General features: G+C 39.6%; 1 protein-coding gene and 1 pseudogene across 1 annotated transcript; both read left to right on the top strand.

Moving 5' to 3' along the window:
• The window catches only part of LOC114684911, a 278,504-nt pseudogene that overhangs the window by 177,095 nt on the left and 81,148 nt on the right, over positions 1 to 20,261 (top strand).
• Positions 18,763 to 19,269, top strand: LOC114684917 (40S ribosomal protein S24-like). Its single transcript, XM_037197892.1, has one exon. It carries the CDS (start codon positions 18,782 to 18,784, stop codon positions 19,181 to 19,183), a length of 402 nt encoding a protein of 133 aa, XP_037053787.1. The 5' UTR covers positions 18,763 to 18,781; the 3' UTR covers positions 19,184 to 19,269.

The raw sequence follows: 20,261 nt of genomic DNA, 5'->3' as shown, positions 1-20,261 counted from the left end.
CTTAGTCCTTAGGTTATTTAGATAGATAAGATTTATAGATTTATAGTTGCCTATGCCTGTCATCTCTATAGTTACATTAGTTAGGTTATCCAGATTTATAGATACATAGGTCAGATGGGCAGGTAATCTTCAAACACTTCAAAGACCTGGAGAATATGGCATTTAAATAACTTAGAATTCTGTTGACGTGAGACACAATTGCTCCTGGCTGCACCAATTGATCCCGAGAGAATGTTGGGCTTCTAAGACATTTCCATTTGGAAGTTTGTCTTTTGGCACAAAATGGCCTACTGGGCAAAGAACTGCCCTTGCCTTGATGGCTGACAGTACAAATGCAATGCTGTCCTTTCTGGACAAGCGGGACACAAGGAAAGCGACCACTGTACTCTGCCAAGACAGGGTAAGATGGTCTTTCAGAAATCCTGCTTCTGAAAATGGTCTGTCAGATACTCTAGGCCTGTAGCCAATTTGAATGCACCAACAATGCTGAGAAACATTAGGTGACTGTCCAGGCTGCCAGCTGTCTTGGTCTACTCTTGCAAGATTCCCGAAAGTTGCTTGCATCCATCTACCATTTCTCAGGTACCATTATGTTCCTTCTCAGGTCTTTGATGGGATTGAAGACTAGCAGTTATAGTTACAACTTGGTATATATAATATCTTAGATAGAACATATTAAGTATTAGATTCAGGTTCTTTAGGATAGGACACCTTTGAATGATCTTTATAACATGCTGTTTACCTATGCTCTATACTTCTCTGGATTTTAGTATGTGTTTCTTGCTTGATATTGTTTGCATTGGTTGTAGTTACATCTTATCTAGGTCATTATCTCTCATTATTTCTGGACAATATTTGATAACCATTCCTTTGTATATAGTCTTGTATTAGTTTAGAACCTTCTTATTTAGACAAAAAGGGGGAGATGTAGTGGGTAGCCATTCCAGCTTGGATCTGGAAGTTCCAACCCCCATTGAGACTCTGGCAACTGTCACGCCTACGAGGCGGGGCAAGGGGAGGCGCGGGGGGACCCGAGAGCTGGATGGGCCAGCGCTCTCTCTGGGCGCTCGCTCGGTGCCGGGACGCTGACCAGTGCAGATTGACTGTGTAGAGCTCCGGAGAACACTGCTGGACTGCATTACACCTTCCCCAGACCCTGCGACCTACCCATTACTTAATTTGTGAGTTTCGCCATTAAATAAATATCCTTTTAACTACGTGGAGTGGCCAAAATAATTTCTCCAATACAAGAGAACTGTGTTAACAATGACAATAAGAAGCATTTGCAGAGTCGATTCACAGAGGGATAGAAATCCATTCAATCCTGCCAGGCAGTAGTGGCACATGCCTTTAATCCTAGCACTCAGGAGGGAGAACCAGGCGACTCTCTGTGAGTTCAAGTCCAGCCTGGTCTACAGAGTGAGATACAGGACAGGCATCAAAACTATGCAGAAAAACCCTGTCTTGAAAAACCAAAAAGAAATCCATCAATCCTTCCATGACCATGTACTGGAGACTTTTGTCACCTCCAAGAATAGAAGAGAGTAGTAATGGGGCAACTACATCTCCAGCATCATGATGACATTTGGGGCTGGAGAGCTGACTCAGTAGCACGGCTCCTGGTCCGTTCGCAAGTTTGGGTTCATAGCCTGCACATCAGGTGGCTCAGAACCAACTGTAATTTGACAGCCAGAGGATCTGATGCCATCTTGTGGTTTCCTGGGGTGCCAGGTATGCAAATGATAGAAAGATATATATACATATCTTTATATTGTATATATATATATAATAATATATATATATATATATATGACAGCCTTGTAAAAAGTGCTTTCTTTGTGTATTCATCAGTATTTTACAAAATTAAAATGAAATTAATTTAATTCAGTGTATTGTAAGAACATGTTTCTGGAATGGAGTCATGTGAAAAGAATTCTGAATATTTTGGGAACACTAAGAAAACAAGACAAGAGTCTTGTCACCTTACTTCCTTCAAAACAGGGGTTTGTTCTTGGAATGTGTTTCCTTGTTCCTCCTAGGTGTAGCAGATAGGAGTGAGTAGACCTAAGATTACTCATTATTGCTTGCTTTCCTTATTCCATTATTGCTTGCTTTCCTTATTCCATTAAATTTTAGACTATCTTTATATGTTTCTACAGAAAAACATTTTTGCCATGCATGGCTAGTCCTTGTGATTGTCTGCAGATTGAACTCATGAGAAATTTACTTATGTGACCTTTCATAACCAACAGAGTATATATTGTAACTCTGTATAAATTTGTTTCTTATACAAGACTTTAGTTCACTGCTTGTATTGGTTCCATTCTACCAGCTCCCCTACCTCCAGAGACTGGAACAGGGACCTGAAATCAGCCAAGAGATAAGAGATTGGGGACCCTCACAGAAGGAAGTGAGTGAGTGAGTATAATAGGACAGAAACCAAGGAAGGATTTGCATTATGTCGAGTTTAATGCATCATTTTTTAAGGAAAGGATGGACATAAGTATTAAAATCACATCTTGGGACTGGAGAGATGGCTCAGAGGTTAAGAGCACTGACTGTTCTTCCAGAGATCCTGAGTTCATTTCCCAGCAACCACATGGTGGCTCACAACCATCTGTAACGAGATCTGGTGCCCTCTTCTGGCATGCAAGCACACATGCTGTATACATAATAAATAAATAAATAAATATTTTAAAAATAAGTAAATTTATTATTTATAAATAAATTTATTATTTTATTATTAATAAGATTATTAAATTTATCTATTTTTACTAGATTGATTATAAGTTGCTTTTGATTAAAAACCCTGTTTTCCTGAAGAAGGAACTTGAGATGAAGAAGTATGGAACAGAGTCTTAAAGAATGTTGAAAGGGCATATAAACAAGGGGGAAATATTCCCTGGTAGTTTTGGGTCTCTTGGCCGTTAATTCAGGCTGTTATCAAAATACTTAAGGAAGATAAGGAGGATATTAATCAGGAGGAAGAGATAACAAAGTCCTTGAATGAATAAAAAAAATGGATGATCAAACTTTAAATTTGTAAATGAGGCAAAAAAGAAAATCTTCCCTGTTCATGCAAAATCAAAAGTAAAAATTTCACCACAAAAGCTAAGATGATGATGATGATGATAACTGTCCCAGATCCCTTACTGTAGCCTCTTTTAGATAGATATCCTCCATTACCTGAAAATGGCCTTGAAGCACAGGGTGAGGGATTTGATAAACAATGTAATCTTAAATTCCCTCCAGTTTCTGAGGAGAACTTAGGAGAGCCTATGAAAAAGCCAGTGTTATAACACAGGCAAGCTAGGGTATGCAGAGAAAAGGAATTTGTTCACCAATTTCTTTCCCGTCTTTTGAAATGCACTTGGTATTTCAAGTCAATTGCTGCAAAATAAAATATTTAACACTTAATTATGCACTAACCAACCTGTTTAAAACTCTAGAAGGAGAGACAGCATCAAACAGTTCTCACATCTTATCTCTAGAGGCAAGGGAAGAACTGCAGCTATTTGAATCCAGACTAAAAGAGACATTTGTGTATCATGGAGGTCCTTCACTGCCTTTCAACTTAATTTCCCACTAAATTGTCTCCTATAGGTGTTATAGCACAGGAGAATAAACCTCTGGAATCAATTTATTTACACGATAAGGGCCATAAAATACCAAATGCTTACATTACTATTCTTGCTCAATTATTAGATCAGTAGAGGAATTTATGATAATCATTATATGGATTTGATACTTGCTGTATTACATTACAACTGACTCAGTTTCAAATAGTGTTACACACCTCACCTAGGCAGTGATGGCATATGCCTTTAATCCTAGCACTTTGGAGGCAGAGTTAAGTGGGTCTCTGTGAGTTTGAGTCCAGCCTGGTTTACAGAAAGTTCTGTGGGCCACAGGAATATATCATAAGAACTCAGCTGGTTATGGCAAAGTCACTACCTGGAGGAATCAGGGAATTCCTCCAGAGGAAGCCAAATCCCAAGGAGTTTTTGGTGGTACTTGGCTTGTTATATGTCAGCTCTATTCTGTTATGAAAATCATGTGTGCCTTCATAGTTTTCCCAATTGACTTTTCCTTAAGAATGGCTAACAGTGTGGACTGATCACTCTCTGAACATACACATTCCAGGTATCTGGAGAACAACCTCAGGTAAGGCTTTCTCTGGAATCAGATATCTCCCTTAGCCACTTTCAAGGACTACAGGAAACACCACCCAGGTGGGTGCCCAACTTCCGAGGACTAACAATGATAACAGCCCACATGCAAGTCTCCTGACTTATGGTAAATTCCACAAGGAGACACTGCCTAAGAGAGGTGGACGTTAAGTAATGACTTTACACAATTTATCTCGAACCCTCCCTTTATATACCGAGACTTCCAGGACACGGGGAGAGAAGAGAAAAGAGAATGAAAGAACTAGATGGGTAAGAACTTGAGAGGAACAACCTGAGATGGGGAAGAAGTAGATTGAAGGGCTAGAAGAGAGGACTAGAGGAATGAGATGGAAGATGAGGAAGAGCCAGATGGGGAAGAACAAGATGAGGTAGAATGAGAAGAGGAGAGAGGAGATGGGAGAGGAGATGATATGGGAAGGAACAAGATGGATGAGAACCTAAAAGGGGCAGAACTAGATGAAGTAATTAAGATAGAACCTAGAGGGGATCGCAGACAAGTGTAGAAAGAAATCAGGCTAAAGATGACCTAAATATGAGAACAGAATATAAGCTTCTAACTGACACAGAATAATAAAGTATATGGACTAAGGAGTTTCGTGTACATAGATTCATTTCTTCTCATCAAAGATTAATTATCAGCTGGTTGTAGATTCTTCCCGGACCCTGGGAGGGAACTATTGAGGGGCTGGAACCCCATAGTCCTCGAAAAGAAAGATTTCCAGGGTTAAACAGAAAAAGCCTGTTTCAATAACCCCAAAAAATAAAATAAATAAAATAAAAGAGGAAAAAAGTATTGTGTAACCCTATGGATTTTCAGATTTGATTTGTAGATTTCCATAGAAGAATACAAAACTGATCATCTGGCTGGCAAGCTATGAGATTTTTCTCATGCAAGCTGAATTTGTGATTATAAAAATTGTCAAACCTCCCATTCCACAGGCAGATACTTATTTTACTAATAATAGCTTATCTAATGCAGTAGGGGAGATTCATGGTCCAACTATTCTTTAGTCTCTTAATTCTTCTTTTTCCTCAGTCCAAAGGGTGAACTGTCTATTTTGATTAATCTAGTATGGTTAATTCATAAACGCTTTAATGTCATTTTTCCATCTCCTTATGTTGTAGGACCACTCCAGTAGTACAGACTGCTTCAGTTTCATCTTCCCTTTTTGTTACGCTCCTCCTGCTACCTCTGGTTAAAGCCTGCACACATCCTTTGTTCATTACTCATTCTCATGCACACCCTAACCTCCCCGGTTTTGTTACAGAAAGAAATCAGCAGGGTGATGCATTAATCTGCCCTATTTTTACTTCTCCATAATTTCTTCATGTACAGTGCCACATCCCATTCAGAGAAGTGAGACAAATGGTTCAGGGATGTCCTGTTTGTGCTCCCTGACACTGTCATAGTCACACAGCTGGAATTAATCCCAGAGGTAAAAGTGCTAAAGAAGTATGGCAAAGGGATGTCACTCACTTTGCTCTTGTATCTTGAATGCTATACCTCTACATATGTATTAATACACATTCTAAATTTCTTTGGGCTGTACCTCAATCCTCCGAAAATGGTACTGCAGCATGCTCTTCTCTCATCCAAACTCTTTCTGTTATGGGAATTCCTACTACTATAAAAACTGAAACTGGACTAGACTATAGCAGTAAAAAATTAGTCTTATGGCAACTTGATATGCCATGTTTTGTTGATCCTAAAAGGAGACCTGCCCTTTCCTGAGTAGAAATAGGAGGAGTGGATTGGGATTTGGAAAAGAGGGGGAATGATGGAGAGGGACTGGGAAGAGACATGGGAGGGGAAACTGCAGCTAGGATGAAAAATAAATACATGTTTTTGAAAAAAATTACATTAAAGATCAGAGTATCATTGATATTAAAGGAATTCCATATAATCCTCAAGGCCAGGGAAAAAACTGAAAGAGCCAGGAGGATCTTTGTAAATTCGAGGCCAGCCTGGGCTACAGAGTGAGTTCCAGAATAGGTATGTGCCACCACTACTCCACACATGCGCGTAGATCACATGGCTATGTAACTTACAAATTCCTCTTTGTGTGCTTACGTAAACATGCAAAGTCATGGATCCTGGTCACGCGAGATGCCCTGACCTGTAAATGGCTATCTTGACCCGAACTGGTTAGGCGGACTGTCCAGGTCCACTGGGCATATGTAAACACACACAACCGTGGGGGCATGTTGTGAACCCTTCAGTGGTGGCACACGACTTTAATTCCCAGCACTAGTTTAATTCCAACCATAGAGGTATGGAAGTGTGTACAGAAACAGGAAGTTATAGAGCTGGGCAGAAAGAGGAAGTGATGTAGCTGGTCAGAGAGAAGTGAGATGGCAGGGACAGAAAGGATATAGGCCTGAGTACACAGCAAGTGGAGCTGGTAAGATTGGCTGTGGCTTGTCCTCTCATCTTTCAGTTTTCACCCCAATATCGGACTCCATTTTTTTTTTATTAACAGGACCGTTTAGCAGTTCATCTTACACTGTACACCAAGGGAGAAGTTATTCTATGAAACCTATAGAGCCCCATGTTACCCCAGAATGTCCTTCTGGTGATGCTATCTTCTTTGACCTTTGTGTCTGTGGTGAGTGCCTCAGAACTTGTCTCTCCAGCTCCTGTTATCTTTACTAATGACTGTTTATGACTGGAACTTGAGATCATAATGGACTCATTTATCCATCTGAGGAAGGGACTGCATTTAAATTTTCCTTGGTATTTGGATCACTTCTCATTTGCATAGGATATCATAACATTCTTTTTCTTATTGAAAGCAAATATGAGCTTAAGTTTTATGAGATATTTGAACTACTTATACTATGGTTGTTTTTTCAAGCTATTCTCTATATTTTTCTGATCAATATAGTAATGTAACACAGTAGTACTGGACATACATTGATTTCCTGTTCTTTGTGGCATATTATTACACATAATGCTTTCACTGTTCTAATAGTATTCATTATGGTTTTAATTTGCTTGCTTTCAGGATGCTCATGCATAAAATGGCAATTACATTTTATTTACAACATCTCAAATCAAAACCACTCTGGATATCCTGCATTTAAAAAATACAAAAGGAGGAGATGACTGAACATCCCTGGAATGCAGTACTTACTGTAGAGAGATTTCTGAGTGTTTTTGAGTATCCCCCAAGAAATCAAGACAAGAGTCTAGTTACCTCAGTTTCTTTATCACACAGAATTGGTCTTGGAATGTGGTTTTGTATTCCTCCCATATGTAGCGGATAGAAGGGAGTTTACTTGAGATTATCTGGTATTTCTTGCTTTTGTATTAAACATTTGTACCTCTATGAAAATTCTTGTTTTGCCATATGCAGCTTCTTCTCATTGTAAACAGCTTGAACTCATGATAACTTGACTTATGTGACCCTTTTTAATCCTCAGAGTGTAAATTGTTTGGGGCTCTGAATCAACTTGGCTGTTGCATCAGACTTTACTCTGCCTCATTTATCAACTCCCTTCTTTCAGGTCCCATTGCCTCTACAGGAGAGAAAAGGCTCCCCCATTGAGCCACACCCCCATTCCCTCCCTGAGAGATTGTAGGTCAGGGCTCCACACCTAAGGATGTTGCCATCCCCTAACTCTGGTAGTACCTGAATGTCTACTTGTACCCCAACCCTAGAGTAAGAGAACACCAGCTGTGACTATGTGCTAGTAAAGATAGCTTATCACATTTATGTATATCTGCATGGATGGCACACATGCCACAGTGCACAGGTGCCAGTCAGAGGACAACTTGAGAATTGGTTCTCATCATGTGGAAGCAAAGAGTCAGTAGTATTGGCAGCAAACCACTTTCTCAGCTGTTTGAGTGACTCTAATTATACATTTTGAGAAATATGTGAGTATATATTTGTGGGGAAGTCCTGTGTAGGTAGATTGGTAGAATTTTATGTGTGTGGACTGTGTGATACATGTATTATGTGTGTCTTTGTGTCACAGGCCACAAGAATATGAAATATGGAGTCCAGCTGTACATAATAAACTATACCTTGATCGACCAAGGTATACTTCAAGAGAGAGCCATTTATCAAGGAATATTTGGTGTTATTCAGCTTTAATATTCAGCTGCTGCTTGCTATGAATTTCTTGTGCTCATAATTCCCCTAGAATGGTGTGTGTGAGCCTCCTCCTTGGGATAGTGCTTGGATAAGGTCACATAGGCAGAGCCTTCTGCCTCTGAGCTCCCTGCTCCCTTTTTAGAATTTGAATTGTGTATCTGCCTTTGCAAATATCCCCTTTAGCTACATCCAAAGACAGGGCCAGTTCCAAACAAAGCATTGGAGGACAAGGGAGGAATAGAATAGCTATCAGACCACCCTCTAGGCGCCTGAAGCCCCTGAACTAAGGTAAAACATCCTTTTCTAGACAACCTGGCTCCTAGGTGCAAGGTTTGCTTCTTGGGCAAATAAAATTCAGATCTTCCATCTTCCCAATGCCCCAGAGCAACTTCTTAGATCAAAGGGTTTTCTTCTCACCAGGTGCTTCAAGCTGTGATGCAGATTGGCTGGCTGTCAGTACTCCTCCCCTGCCCTGTCAGAAAACCAGCAGCAGAGAAAAATAGTGGCAGTTTTATCTTAGTGACTTGTAGATTTCCTTACCCTAGCACCTGTGAGTTTGTAGTTTGAACACATTCATGATAGACTTGTAATGTTTTCACTTAACCACTGTAAGGATAGATTCCTAGCACATAAATTCCCTTTCTGATTTATTCCAGCTCCTATCTAACTCCACTCCTTCTGCTTTGTGTTGCAAATGAAGTTAACCTGGAAATTTCTGGTGGAGAACTTGTAATTCTTGTGTTATATTGTAAACATGAAGGTTGTTGCTGGTTTTGGAGAGATATAGACCAGTCCAAAGAGAACCAGACAGAATTATGGTGGTAGGAATAAACTAAATAATAAAATAACTAAATAAATAACTAAGTAAAATAAATAAATTAAATAATAAACTAAAATAAAATAAAGTTGAACAAAAGAGCTCTGTGTATCTAGATTTATTCTGCTACCGTTGGCAGCATCACTTCTGGACCCTTGGGAAGGAATTGAAGAGGCTGGACCTCAAAATTTCCGTTATGTTTGGAGAAGTCTTCATGGGTATGTGAGTTTATCAGAGACTGGTGTGGCAGAGGTGCTGTGGATGTACCATGGTACCTGTGTGAAATTCTTGCATGTCAAAGTCTGTTTGGCACTGATGGAGACTCTGCCTCACTTATCAGGCCATGCCCAATCATCTTGGCTCTACCCACCTTGCTTTCCTATTTGCCATTGCTTTCTCTGACCCAGCCCATACCTTGTCTGCTGCTGCCACATTGTGGCCCTGCCCATCCTTACCTGCCCCCACCCCATCCAGTACTGGCTCCATATTTTTTTTTTTTTTAAGATTTATTTATTATGCATACAGTGTTCTGTTTGCATGTACCCCTGCAGGCCAGAAGAGGGCACCAGATCTCATTACAGATGGTTGTGAGCCACCATGTGGTTGCTGGGAATTGAACTCAGGACCTCTGGAGGAGCAGTCTGTGCTCTTAACCTCTGAGCCATCTCTCCAGCCTGGCTCCATCTTTCTTGATAACAGTCCCTCCCTCTCACTGTGCCTACCCTCCACAGGTACACTTACACTTCTATCCCCTTCCAAGGCTTCAACCACACCAAGCCTCTGGTCCTGCCCCAAGCTCTGTCTGCATGCCCCAGGCCCTGCCTACCTCCATGAATCTATTGGTACATACTTGGCAGCAGATGGCATTTTATTACTATTATCATATCACTCACTAGCTCTATGGTAGATATTAATCATTTCATAGATTCTTTAATCAATGCATATCAATTATATTCTTGTACCTTTTCATCTGAAGCTATTAAGTTTCATACAGATGCACATGCTAAATGCAGAGCTTTAAAAATAAAATTTGCTTTAACTCAAAAATCACAAAACTAATAACGTTACTTTGTGAAACTTTTCTTACTTTTCATAGGCCTCGATTGCCTTCTGGTAACTACCCGAGAGGCAATATATCAAATGAGATATGGCAAATGGATGTAATGCACATTAAAATTTTTGGTAGTTAGGTGGTGTAGTACACCTTTAATTCCAGCACTTGGGAGGCAGAGGCAGTGGATTTCTAAGTTCAAGGCCATCCTGGTATATAGAATGAGTTTTAATACAGCCAGAGGCAAATGGAAAAGCCCTGTCTTGAAAACAAAAAACCTGTTTTTGATAGGTTGCAATATATACATCATTGATTGATACATTTTTAACAAACATATCAGTGGATCACTGCATTAAGTAATAAAAGGCTTCATCAGTTATATTGCGTTTATAATGTTTCAGTTATGTGTCAGAAAATTTTAAAGAACTTTACACCTGGGTGGTGGTGGCACATGCCTTTAATCCTAGCACTCAGGATGCAGAGGCAGGTGGATCTCTGTGAGTTTGAGGCCAACCTGGTCTACAAAGGGAGTTTCAGAACAGCCAAGGCTACACATAGATACCCTGTCTCACAAAAAAACAAAAACAAACAAAACAAAACTTGACAATATTGAAATATTAAACATATCATTGATATCCCTTATACTCCTTAAGGTCAGGCCATCACTGAAAGATCTAACAGAACATTGAAAGCATGTTAATTAAACCAAAAGAGGAAATACAGCCCTTACCTATGGACATCGTATTCAACTCACTATTTAACATTTTTTAATTGTGATGATAATGATCTTATGCCTGCTGAAGTTCATTGTGTACTACATTCTATTTGGTATAAAGGAGACGAATGCCTACAATGGAAAAAAGGAAGTGTTATAAACAAGGAAAAGGGTATGATTTTGTTTCCACAGATATGGTGATTGTTGGTTTCTACTGAAATTGAGAGATGGGCAAGTGGCCATGCTTGACTCTGACTTGCCTCCTGAAGAAATGGCTCATCTGACTTTGGGTTAGGCTTTCAAAACAATTGCCTTACCATCACTTTCCACAATGAATTGTATCTTTCCTACCTGGAGGTAGGTGAAAAAAATTAGCCAATGAAGAAGAAAAAAAATGGTTCATTATATGAGGCAAAATAAAACACCTGAATCCTTGTTCTTGGCCATGTTATGATCACCACTGTTCAAGTAAGTGAGGCAAGATTTTTTTCTTCCTGGGCTTTTATTCCTAACCCTCCCTTAAGCCCAGTGGTGCATTGGCAGGGGCGCCGTGTGTGTGTGTGTGTGTGTGTGTGTGTGTGTGTGTGTGTGTGTGTGTGTGTGTGTGTATTCCAGTCTTCCAATTCATCCCAATGACTCTAATTGGATTCAAAGATCCCATGACAGTGGAGGTTCTTTGCTGTCCAATGAAGAGTTTAAATTTAATTTTATCTTATGATATAGAAATAGAAGGACTTCCTATTTCTTTTGGGCATGAAGTTCATTGTTTAGAATTTTATATAGTGGAAAGTTATCTATTATTCATAATGTAACAAAAAATGAAGGGAAGAAAACCATGTTCCTTTTAGTAGCTAATGGGTTTAAAGGAAATATTACTAGAGATCTTTTGATCCCACCTAATTTTCTCCCTTGCCTGACTCCTGTTGTCTCAGGGGTAAGTGAATAGGTACATCGGGAACAATGTTGGGGACCAGTGGTACAAGTTCTTGTTATACTTCTGATGGTAGTGTCATTGGCTGGAGCCTTGTAGCTTCTGCTCACACCAAATTGCAAGGCAAAGAATTAAGATGGTTCTGTAAAAATAATACCATCACCACCCATAGTAATGGTTCTGAGGTGTTAGTATGGCGAGAGCCAGGATGTTCCCCACCTCTCCTCATTTAGAAGGAGGAGCTATGCAAAATTATCTATGGAAACTAATATCATCATTGGGTAAGATTTTGGCTTGAAAGGAGAATCTATGGAGAAATACTTCTAACAATGAAACTATGTTCCCTTGCACACACACACACAAAAAAAATGTAGCTCATAATACTATGGCATGTGTTCATCTTCCTTATTGATTTATGATTGGGAAAACTACTTGAAATCAATCTTAAGGATATATATCTTGTTCCAATTTTTCTTTATATACATGTTTAAATGTTAGTACTCCTACCATTTTGAGCTTCCAGAGCATTTTTATACTTTGAGCCCAAATTGGTGTTTGAATGGCTGTATAGATGGATCAAGCCTGAGAAGAATCTTTCTTCATGTTTTTGCTTCATCATGTATTGGATTAAATGAAGAAAAAGTAGTCCTTTATCAAAGCATGCAAAATGTATATTAAATTCAAAGATGGCATTCTAATTTAGAAAAAGAAATTATGGATCACTCAAAGACATATAGATAGTATATTGCATACTGAAATCACTGATACAGAATCTGCTGTGGTTATGTTAGGTGATGAAATTGTTAGCTTACAAAGACAATTATCATTAAGATGTGATTGGATTGTGACTCAGTTCTGTTACTCATGTGCATTGGCATGGGACCTTGTTCCCTTGGGACAAAGATAGAAAACATTTATTAAATCTTGGCAATATGACTCAAGAAATGAAATAATCCCATATTGGCAGAACATTGCATGGACTACCATGGATAGTATATTGGCTATGGATATTGGAGGGTATTGCTAATGGGTTGGGGAAGTTAAATCCATTTCATCATCTTAAGTTTCAAGCCCTTCCTATCTATAATGTTTATATTGATTGTTTGCTTGCCTTTGTTATTTTTAACAGTCTGCAACAAAACCTCCCAACATCAAGAAATGACTCCACATCAAGCAGCTCTATTCAACATAACTTTATAAAATTTGGCTATTCAAAAAGGGGGAAATGAAGGAGATTTGCTGAACTGACACCAGGCCAGGACAATGCACTGGCCAGAAGTTCCTTGAAAACAAGAGGATGTATTTAGAGTTATGGCAGAGTACTGCCTTTACACTCTAACAAATATTTTCTTGGCCAGAATTCAGGTTCTTCACAGTTATCTCTGGGAGAAAGTGCAATCAGTAACATACAAAAATCTGTTCTTTGTCCAGCAAGAACAAAGTCAACATCAGAGATTAGTGAGGGTGTCACTGCAGGTGTCAGGAAAGCCAACCACAGGAAGAGATGAGAGTGAAAACCTGGCTCAGATTGACTTTGTCAACCTCCATCAGACTCTGGGGAGTCTAAAACCAGGTGTGGTAATTTAAATGCAATTGGTCCCCAATAAGCTCAAAGGGAGGTGAACTATTAGGAGGTGTGGCTGTGCTGGAGTAGGTATGGCCTTGTTGGAGGAAGTATTTCACCATAGAGTCAGGCTTTGAGGTCTCAATATGCTCAAGCCACACCTGGTGTCTCAGACCACCTCCTGCTGCCTGGGAGTCTAGATGTAAGGACTCATCTCCTACTCTAGCACCATGTGCCCGCATACTGCTTTGCTTCCTGCCATGATCATAATGGACTAACCTCTGCAGTGTAAGGGAGCCACCGCAGTTAAATGTTTCTCTTTATAAGACTCACTATCATCTTGGTGTCCCTTCACAGCAATGAAACCCTAACTAAGACACCAGGCATTTTATTTTAGCCTTATTTAAATATAATAGAACTTGGAAAAGTGTCTCCAGGCAATAATGATTCCACAATCATTCCAATTCCAGTGTACAATGAACCTTAAGGTGTGACTACATAGAAACCCTTTTCTAAGTCCATGTGACCATGAGGGTGGGTTCTATAGCTAAAAGTCCCAGAATCTAATGTGGTCTCTGACTGATAGTATAGAGGGTCAGCAGGCCATAAAGTACCCTAAGGATGGGTAATGGTCTAGGAAGGGAAGAGTCTGGAATAATCATTCTGGGAAATTTAGGTAAGATCTGTCTCTATGAAAAGCAAAAGGGTCACCAGGTCATTAACAAAATCCACTCTCAGCTTTCTGGACTGAATGCAGGTCTTTGATTTCCTCTCCTCCATTGAGGGACACCCCTGAATGATTAACATTGCTGGTTCTATTAGTGCCTTTCTGTGAATACAAGGCCCTAGTGCATTCTACATCTCCCCATTTCTAAGATTTTAAAGAAAAAAGTAGTGGCCACAATAGGAGCAGAGATTTGCTGAGTGAAATGGGTGTCATATGACTTATTGCACATAAACATTTATAACCCACAGCAAGGGAAGCGTAAGTAATGCCCCTCCCTCCCCCACAAAAGGGTCGATCCAAAAAATGTTGCTTACCATAGAGAAGGTTGTAAACAGAAGTGAAATTGCAATAAGGAAAGATATAACGGCATTTGAGGTATAACAATGTGATAGAAAAACACTATTAACAGAAGTATCAGGGAAGCCCTATATATATACACAGGGGAGGATTGTATATTTTCCCATGTTATTTGTGCACAGTACTTATGGGTGACTCTTATGCCAAATAAATTTCTTTTAGGAGTCCTTGTCAGGTGCATCCTAACTGGAGCCATTTGGGACTTTGTTCATTTTCTGGAAAGACACAAGCATTACCTTGCCCTGATGTTAATTCCTTTGTTTTATCTCTAGGTCTTTCCATCTAACATATTCTTTAGACTCTATCTCCTTTAGGGCAAAATGGTTTTGTGCAGCAGCAGAAGGGTGCTGTTTTTTGCATTATGCAGCATAGTGTGGGAGATTTTGATGGGTGTCTACACACCCTTTTCATTTTAAGTATTTGATTTAAGTATTTGATGCTATAGTTCCTCAATAGTTTGACCTTCTGGATTGTAAGTGATTTCAGTAACATGATTAATACTTCATAAGCTGCAAAATTCTCTAAAGTATTTGCTGCTGTAAGCAGAGCTATTGTCAGTTTTTATTTGTTGTGATAATCCTAAAAAGGGAAGGTGTATAATAAATGACCAATGGCATCTGAGGTTGTTTCACCTCTGTGAGCAGAAGCAATGATCATATTTGGAAAGGTATCAGTTGTTATGTGAACATAAACAACCAAATTCTAAGATATGGGTAATATCTGTTTGCCAAATGATGTTGTATTTTCACCCCTGAGGACTAATTCTGCCAGCAGATGATAGCAGAGTAAAAGAACAAGAAGGATGGGGCATGATAATTTGCTGAGCTTGCTCACAAGCCAAGGAAAATTTTACCAGTAAAGATTTTGCTTTTTGATGAGGAAGTTCATTAGATTCTTGAGTGGCCTGGAAGAAAAAGGCTAGGGTTGAGGAAAAGGGCAGTCCATTGGATTGAGCATTGGTGGGTGTTAATGGACCTGGCAAATTAGAATGAGCACGAATATTAGTTATGCAAAAATGCTGAGTTCATTTTTGTATCAATATCTAAAGGGACAGAAATAATTGTGAAGTCACACTAGTAGTATGGTAGAGCTTGCAGTTTCTAATAGAGGAACTGATTGAGTGCAATATGCATAGTCCGTTAAAATATTCAATGGTTGGGGGATCTCTAATAAAAGCTGGTTGATTACCACAAGTTCAGACAGTTGAACTATACAACCAGGGGTGTATGATTTTTTTTTTCTTTTTTGTGAAACACGTGGAATTTCCTTTTTTTTTTTTTAAAGGTGTAGCCTTTTTTCTTTTTCTTTCTTTTTTCCTTTTTTCTTTTTCTTTTCTTTTCTTTTTCTTTTTTTTTTTTTTTTAAGATTTATTTATTTATTGTGTATACAGCATGTATGACTGCAGGCCAGAAGAGGGCACCAGATCTCATTACAGAGGGTTGTGAGCCACCATGTGGTTGCTGGGAATTGAACTCAGGACCTCTGGAAGAGCAGTCAGTGCTCTTAACCTCTGAGCCAACTCTCCAGCCCGTGGAATTTCCATGTAACATGTATGCTCCATGTATTCTTAAAGGGCCATCTATAAAAGCATTAACAGCACTCTCTATAAGATTTTTAGGGGCTGGAGAGAGGACCCAAGTGGTTAAGAGCACTGGCATTTCTTCCAGAGGTCTTGAATTCAATTCCCAGCAGCCACATGGTACCTCACAACCATCCATAATGAGATCTGGTGCCCTCTTCTGGCCTGCAGCTGTATATGCAGACAGAACACTGTATACATAATAAATAAATAAATCTTTTTTTTTTTTTTTTTTAAGATTTTTAGATGTAACTTTAGGCAATACCCATGGATTATTTTTAAAAATGTCTTTAAAAGGATCTTTTAGCTAATGATTAGCTTTAGAGCCCAAATAACATGCTAATGCAGCCTGTCAATTATTATCTGCATGAAACAAATAATCAACCTGAATTTTATTTCATGGTATAAGAATTTTTGCAGGCTCTTTACCCATAAGTTCTTTAAAACATATCCTTCTCATCATTATTAAGTCTATAATCTCTTATAAATAAGGAGCTGCAAATCACCATGGAGAATCAAGATAATCAAATTAATTTCTTTCCTGAAGTTTGTAATATTATGCACACAATGGGCTTTCGATATTCTTAGGTTCCAGGAGAGGCTTCAGTAACTGGAGAGGCTTTGATAATTATAAGTGCTGGCAGATTTAATAAGCCTATTCAAGATACTTGAAAGATTCATCCTTATAGTTCTGATGTTCTAGAACTACTTCTAGTATCAAAATCTGCATTAGCCTCAATTCCCTTGAGTAATAAAACTTATAGAATGAATACACACAACAGAGAGAGAGAGAGAGAAACAGAGACAGAGAAACAGAGAGAGAGACACAGAGAGAGACAGAGAGACAGAGACAGAGAGAGAAGGGGGCCAGTATTTGAATGACTAGGCAAAAGCACAACTAATTCAACAATGGCTGCCTGTGAGTGGAAAGTCCAAGAATCCAGAAGTTGCTCAGTCCACAACTGTCTGTGTCTCTTATGGTCTTCAGTAAATCCTTCAGTCTGGAAGAAGCTACCAAGGTGAGGGAAAAGCAGGTGAAGAGCAAAAGCTTCCTTCCTCCTTGTCCTTATATAGGCTTCCCACAGAAGGTGTGGCCCATAATAAGGTGTGTCTTCTGAGTTCAGGAAGCAGATTAAAGACTTGCGTTTTCCTACCTCAAAGATTCAGATTAGGAGAGGATCTACATACTTCAAACCAAGCAAAAAAAAACCCTCACAGGGGAGCCCTCCATTTTTGTATTTTAGTTCATTCCAAATGTATTCACTTGAACAACCAATAATAGCCCTTACAGGGAAGTAAGACACTGGGACTGGGTCAGGATTCACTCAGTGGATACAATGTTGAACTTGGGGTCATGCTTTGAACAATAAGGGTGTTTTCTTCTGTGAGCATCTCCCAGCTCCTGGTCTTTTATAGTTTACTTACATAATACCCACCATTTCTGTTTTCTCCTAGGCTTTTCTTACACATGCCATTTATTGCATGGTGTCCAGGTGGAAAAGGTCTCCTCCAGTCATTCTCTGGCAACTGGCATTTCTTGTTTTTTTTTTTTTTTTTCTTTGTTGTTTGTTTTTGTTCTAAGATGGGTTCTGATGTAACCCAGGGTGTATTCAGCTCTTCTTTGTAGCTGAGGATGACATCAAATTCCGCGGCCTCCCTTCTGAGTGCTGGGATGAAAGGCTTCAGCCTTCATACCTGGTTTATGCCATACTGAGAATGGAACCCATGACTTTGCACATCCTAGCCAAGCAGTCTACCAACTAAGCCTCAGCCCCAGCCCCTGGATTCTTTATATGTTAATATTGATGCCTCTCTCTGCATATCCCTCTGTTCCTCACCCAATCACCACACTTGGCCAGGAAGAGGATTATGAAAAAATTGTCATTGATATTCTAAGTTCTTTTTAGGAATATATAATTTCAAATACATAATTGACAATATCTAGAAGTAGTCCTACCTCGGGCTATTAGTCCATTTATTTTTATTTTTTATTATTTATTTATTTATTTATTTATTTTGGTTTTTCGAGACAGGGTATCTCTGTGTAGCTTTGCACCTTTCCTAGAACCCACTCTCTAGCCAAGGCTAGCCTCAAACTCACAGAGTTCTGCCTCCCTCTGCCTCCCGAGTGCTGGGATTAAAGGCGTGCGCCACCACTGCCTGGCCCTTTTTTTTTTTTTTTTTTTTTTTTTTTAGGAGATCAAAACTTGGCATCAGGACTCCTGCCTGTAATCTCACTATGTAGAACAATAAGGCAAGACGATTCCATGAAGTACAGCCCAGTCAGTGGTACATTGCAATTCAGGCTTTTTTATTTATTTATTTATTTTTACTACAGTGTGATTACCTTCGTACAAATAAATGAATGAGTGGGTAAAATGAAGAGTCCAGCCTTTCTGAATGATGAGCTCAGAATTTGTATCATTCTGGTGCATTGGGGTAGGTGTGTAAAGACTATTGGTATTAACTGGAGTAAGAGCATTGTCATGACTGACACAGGGCTAGAAACTTGACAGTTTGACATTCATGTATGTATATGTATTTTTATTCTGGGAGGGCACATGTGTGCACACGTGCAGCAGGTTGGGAAATGGCTCTGTATACAACAATGCACATGTGGAGTTCAGAGGAAAGCATGCTTGAGTTGGTATTGTATTCAAGTGCCTTTAAGCAATAAATCTTCCTGGCACAGGTGTTAAGAATTCAAAATTCGTCTTTTCCTTCTGTGCAGCTCGGGCACTGTAGCCATCATGAATGACACAGTAACGATCCGGACCAGGAAGTTCATGACTAACCACCTGCTTCAGAGGAAACAGATGGTTATTGATGTCCTCCACCCTGGGAAGGCAACAGTACCAAAGACTGAAATTCGGGAGAAGCTAGCCAAAATGTACAAAACCACACCAGATGTCATCTTTGTGTTCGCATTCAGGACCCACTTTGGTGGTGGCAAAACAACTGGCTTCGGCATGATCTATGATTCTCTAGATTATGCTAAGAAGAATGAGCCCAGACACAGACTGGCAAGACACGGCCTCTATGAGAAGAAGAAGACCTCCCAGAAACAGCGGAAGGAGCCCAAGAATAGAATGAAGAAGGTCAGGGACACCGCAAAGTCCAACATTGGTACTGGCAAAAAGCCAAAGGAGTAGATCTGCGGTGATGCGGTCTGCAGTGGTGTACAGACAATTTTGGAGAGAACAAATAAACTAAAAGCTTATGTGTCTGGAAAAAAAAAGACTTCAAAATTCATGAGCAATGAGTTCGTGTGAAAAAATATTAAGGTCAGCGATTCATCATGGTATGTTTTTTGCCTTATTAAAATATAATTCACACAAGTGAAAGTTCCCATTTTAAACTGTTTTGTTCACCATTGGCACTACTTTATATAGCCACCAGTGCTCTAATTCCAAAAGCAATGGATTATGTGAGACTCTATCTTTTAAAACAAAAGTTTGGAGGTTGTTTGACACACTCCTGTGACCCCACTAGAGGCAATGGAACGGGGGTGGGCTGGGGGTGGGGTGGGGGAAACAAGGAGCAGGTGAATGAGGTGGACTAAAGTCTCATTCAATAGCCAACTCTATTCGTAGCCCCAGACAACTTAATCGGAGAGTTAAGAAAGGTCACATGAGTAAAGTTCTCATGAGTTCAAGCTGTATATAATCAACAGGACAGTCCAGACACGGAAAACATGTTTTTCCATAGTGGCTTATACATTTAATTAAATAATAGAAACAAGCACTAGTGAGTAATCGAAAGTAAAAGCACTCCAATCCTTATACAGGTTGGGAAAGTGTTCCTGTTTTGGAAAGCAATATGCAGCTGAGAGAGGTGTGAGCAATCCTAGTCCTGCCTTATTGAAATTGCTAATACCTCGTGAATATAAATCAGGTGGTTTAAATTTGATCTGGGTGGTCTGGGGGATCTTTCAACTTTGAGGCAGGAGGATCACTCCACTGCACATTGAGTAATGATCTGTATGTGCTAGATCTGTATATGCCCAGAAGAAAGAAGGGGAAGTGCCCAGTATGAGCAAGAATACCGTGGGGACGACTTTGCAGTCCAGATGCAAGTTTTGCTGCAACGCCAATCTCTGTGGGTCTGGGATAGTTCTGTGCCTGGACTGGGAACCACTGTGCTGTCTTTTGACTGCACTCTGTCCCAAAGGGAGCTGCTCCTGTCACTCAGGCTTCACTAGCAAATCAGCACCTATAGAGCCACCCTCCA

This window comes from Peromyscus leucopus, chromosome 22 (genome assembly GCF_004664715.2).
Source record: "Peromyscus leucopus breed LL Stock chromosome 22, UCI_PerLeu_2.1, whole genome shotgun sequence".
NCBI classification, from domain to species: Eukaryota; Metazoa; Chordata; class Mammalia; order Rodentia; family Cricetidae; genus Peromyscus; species Peromyscus leucopus.
This window is presented reverse-complemented; position numbering and strand designations above follow the sequence as displayed.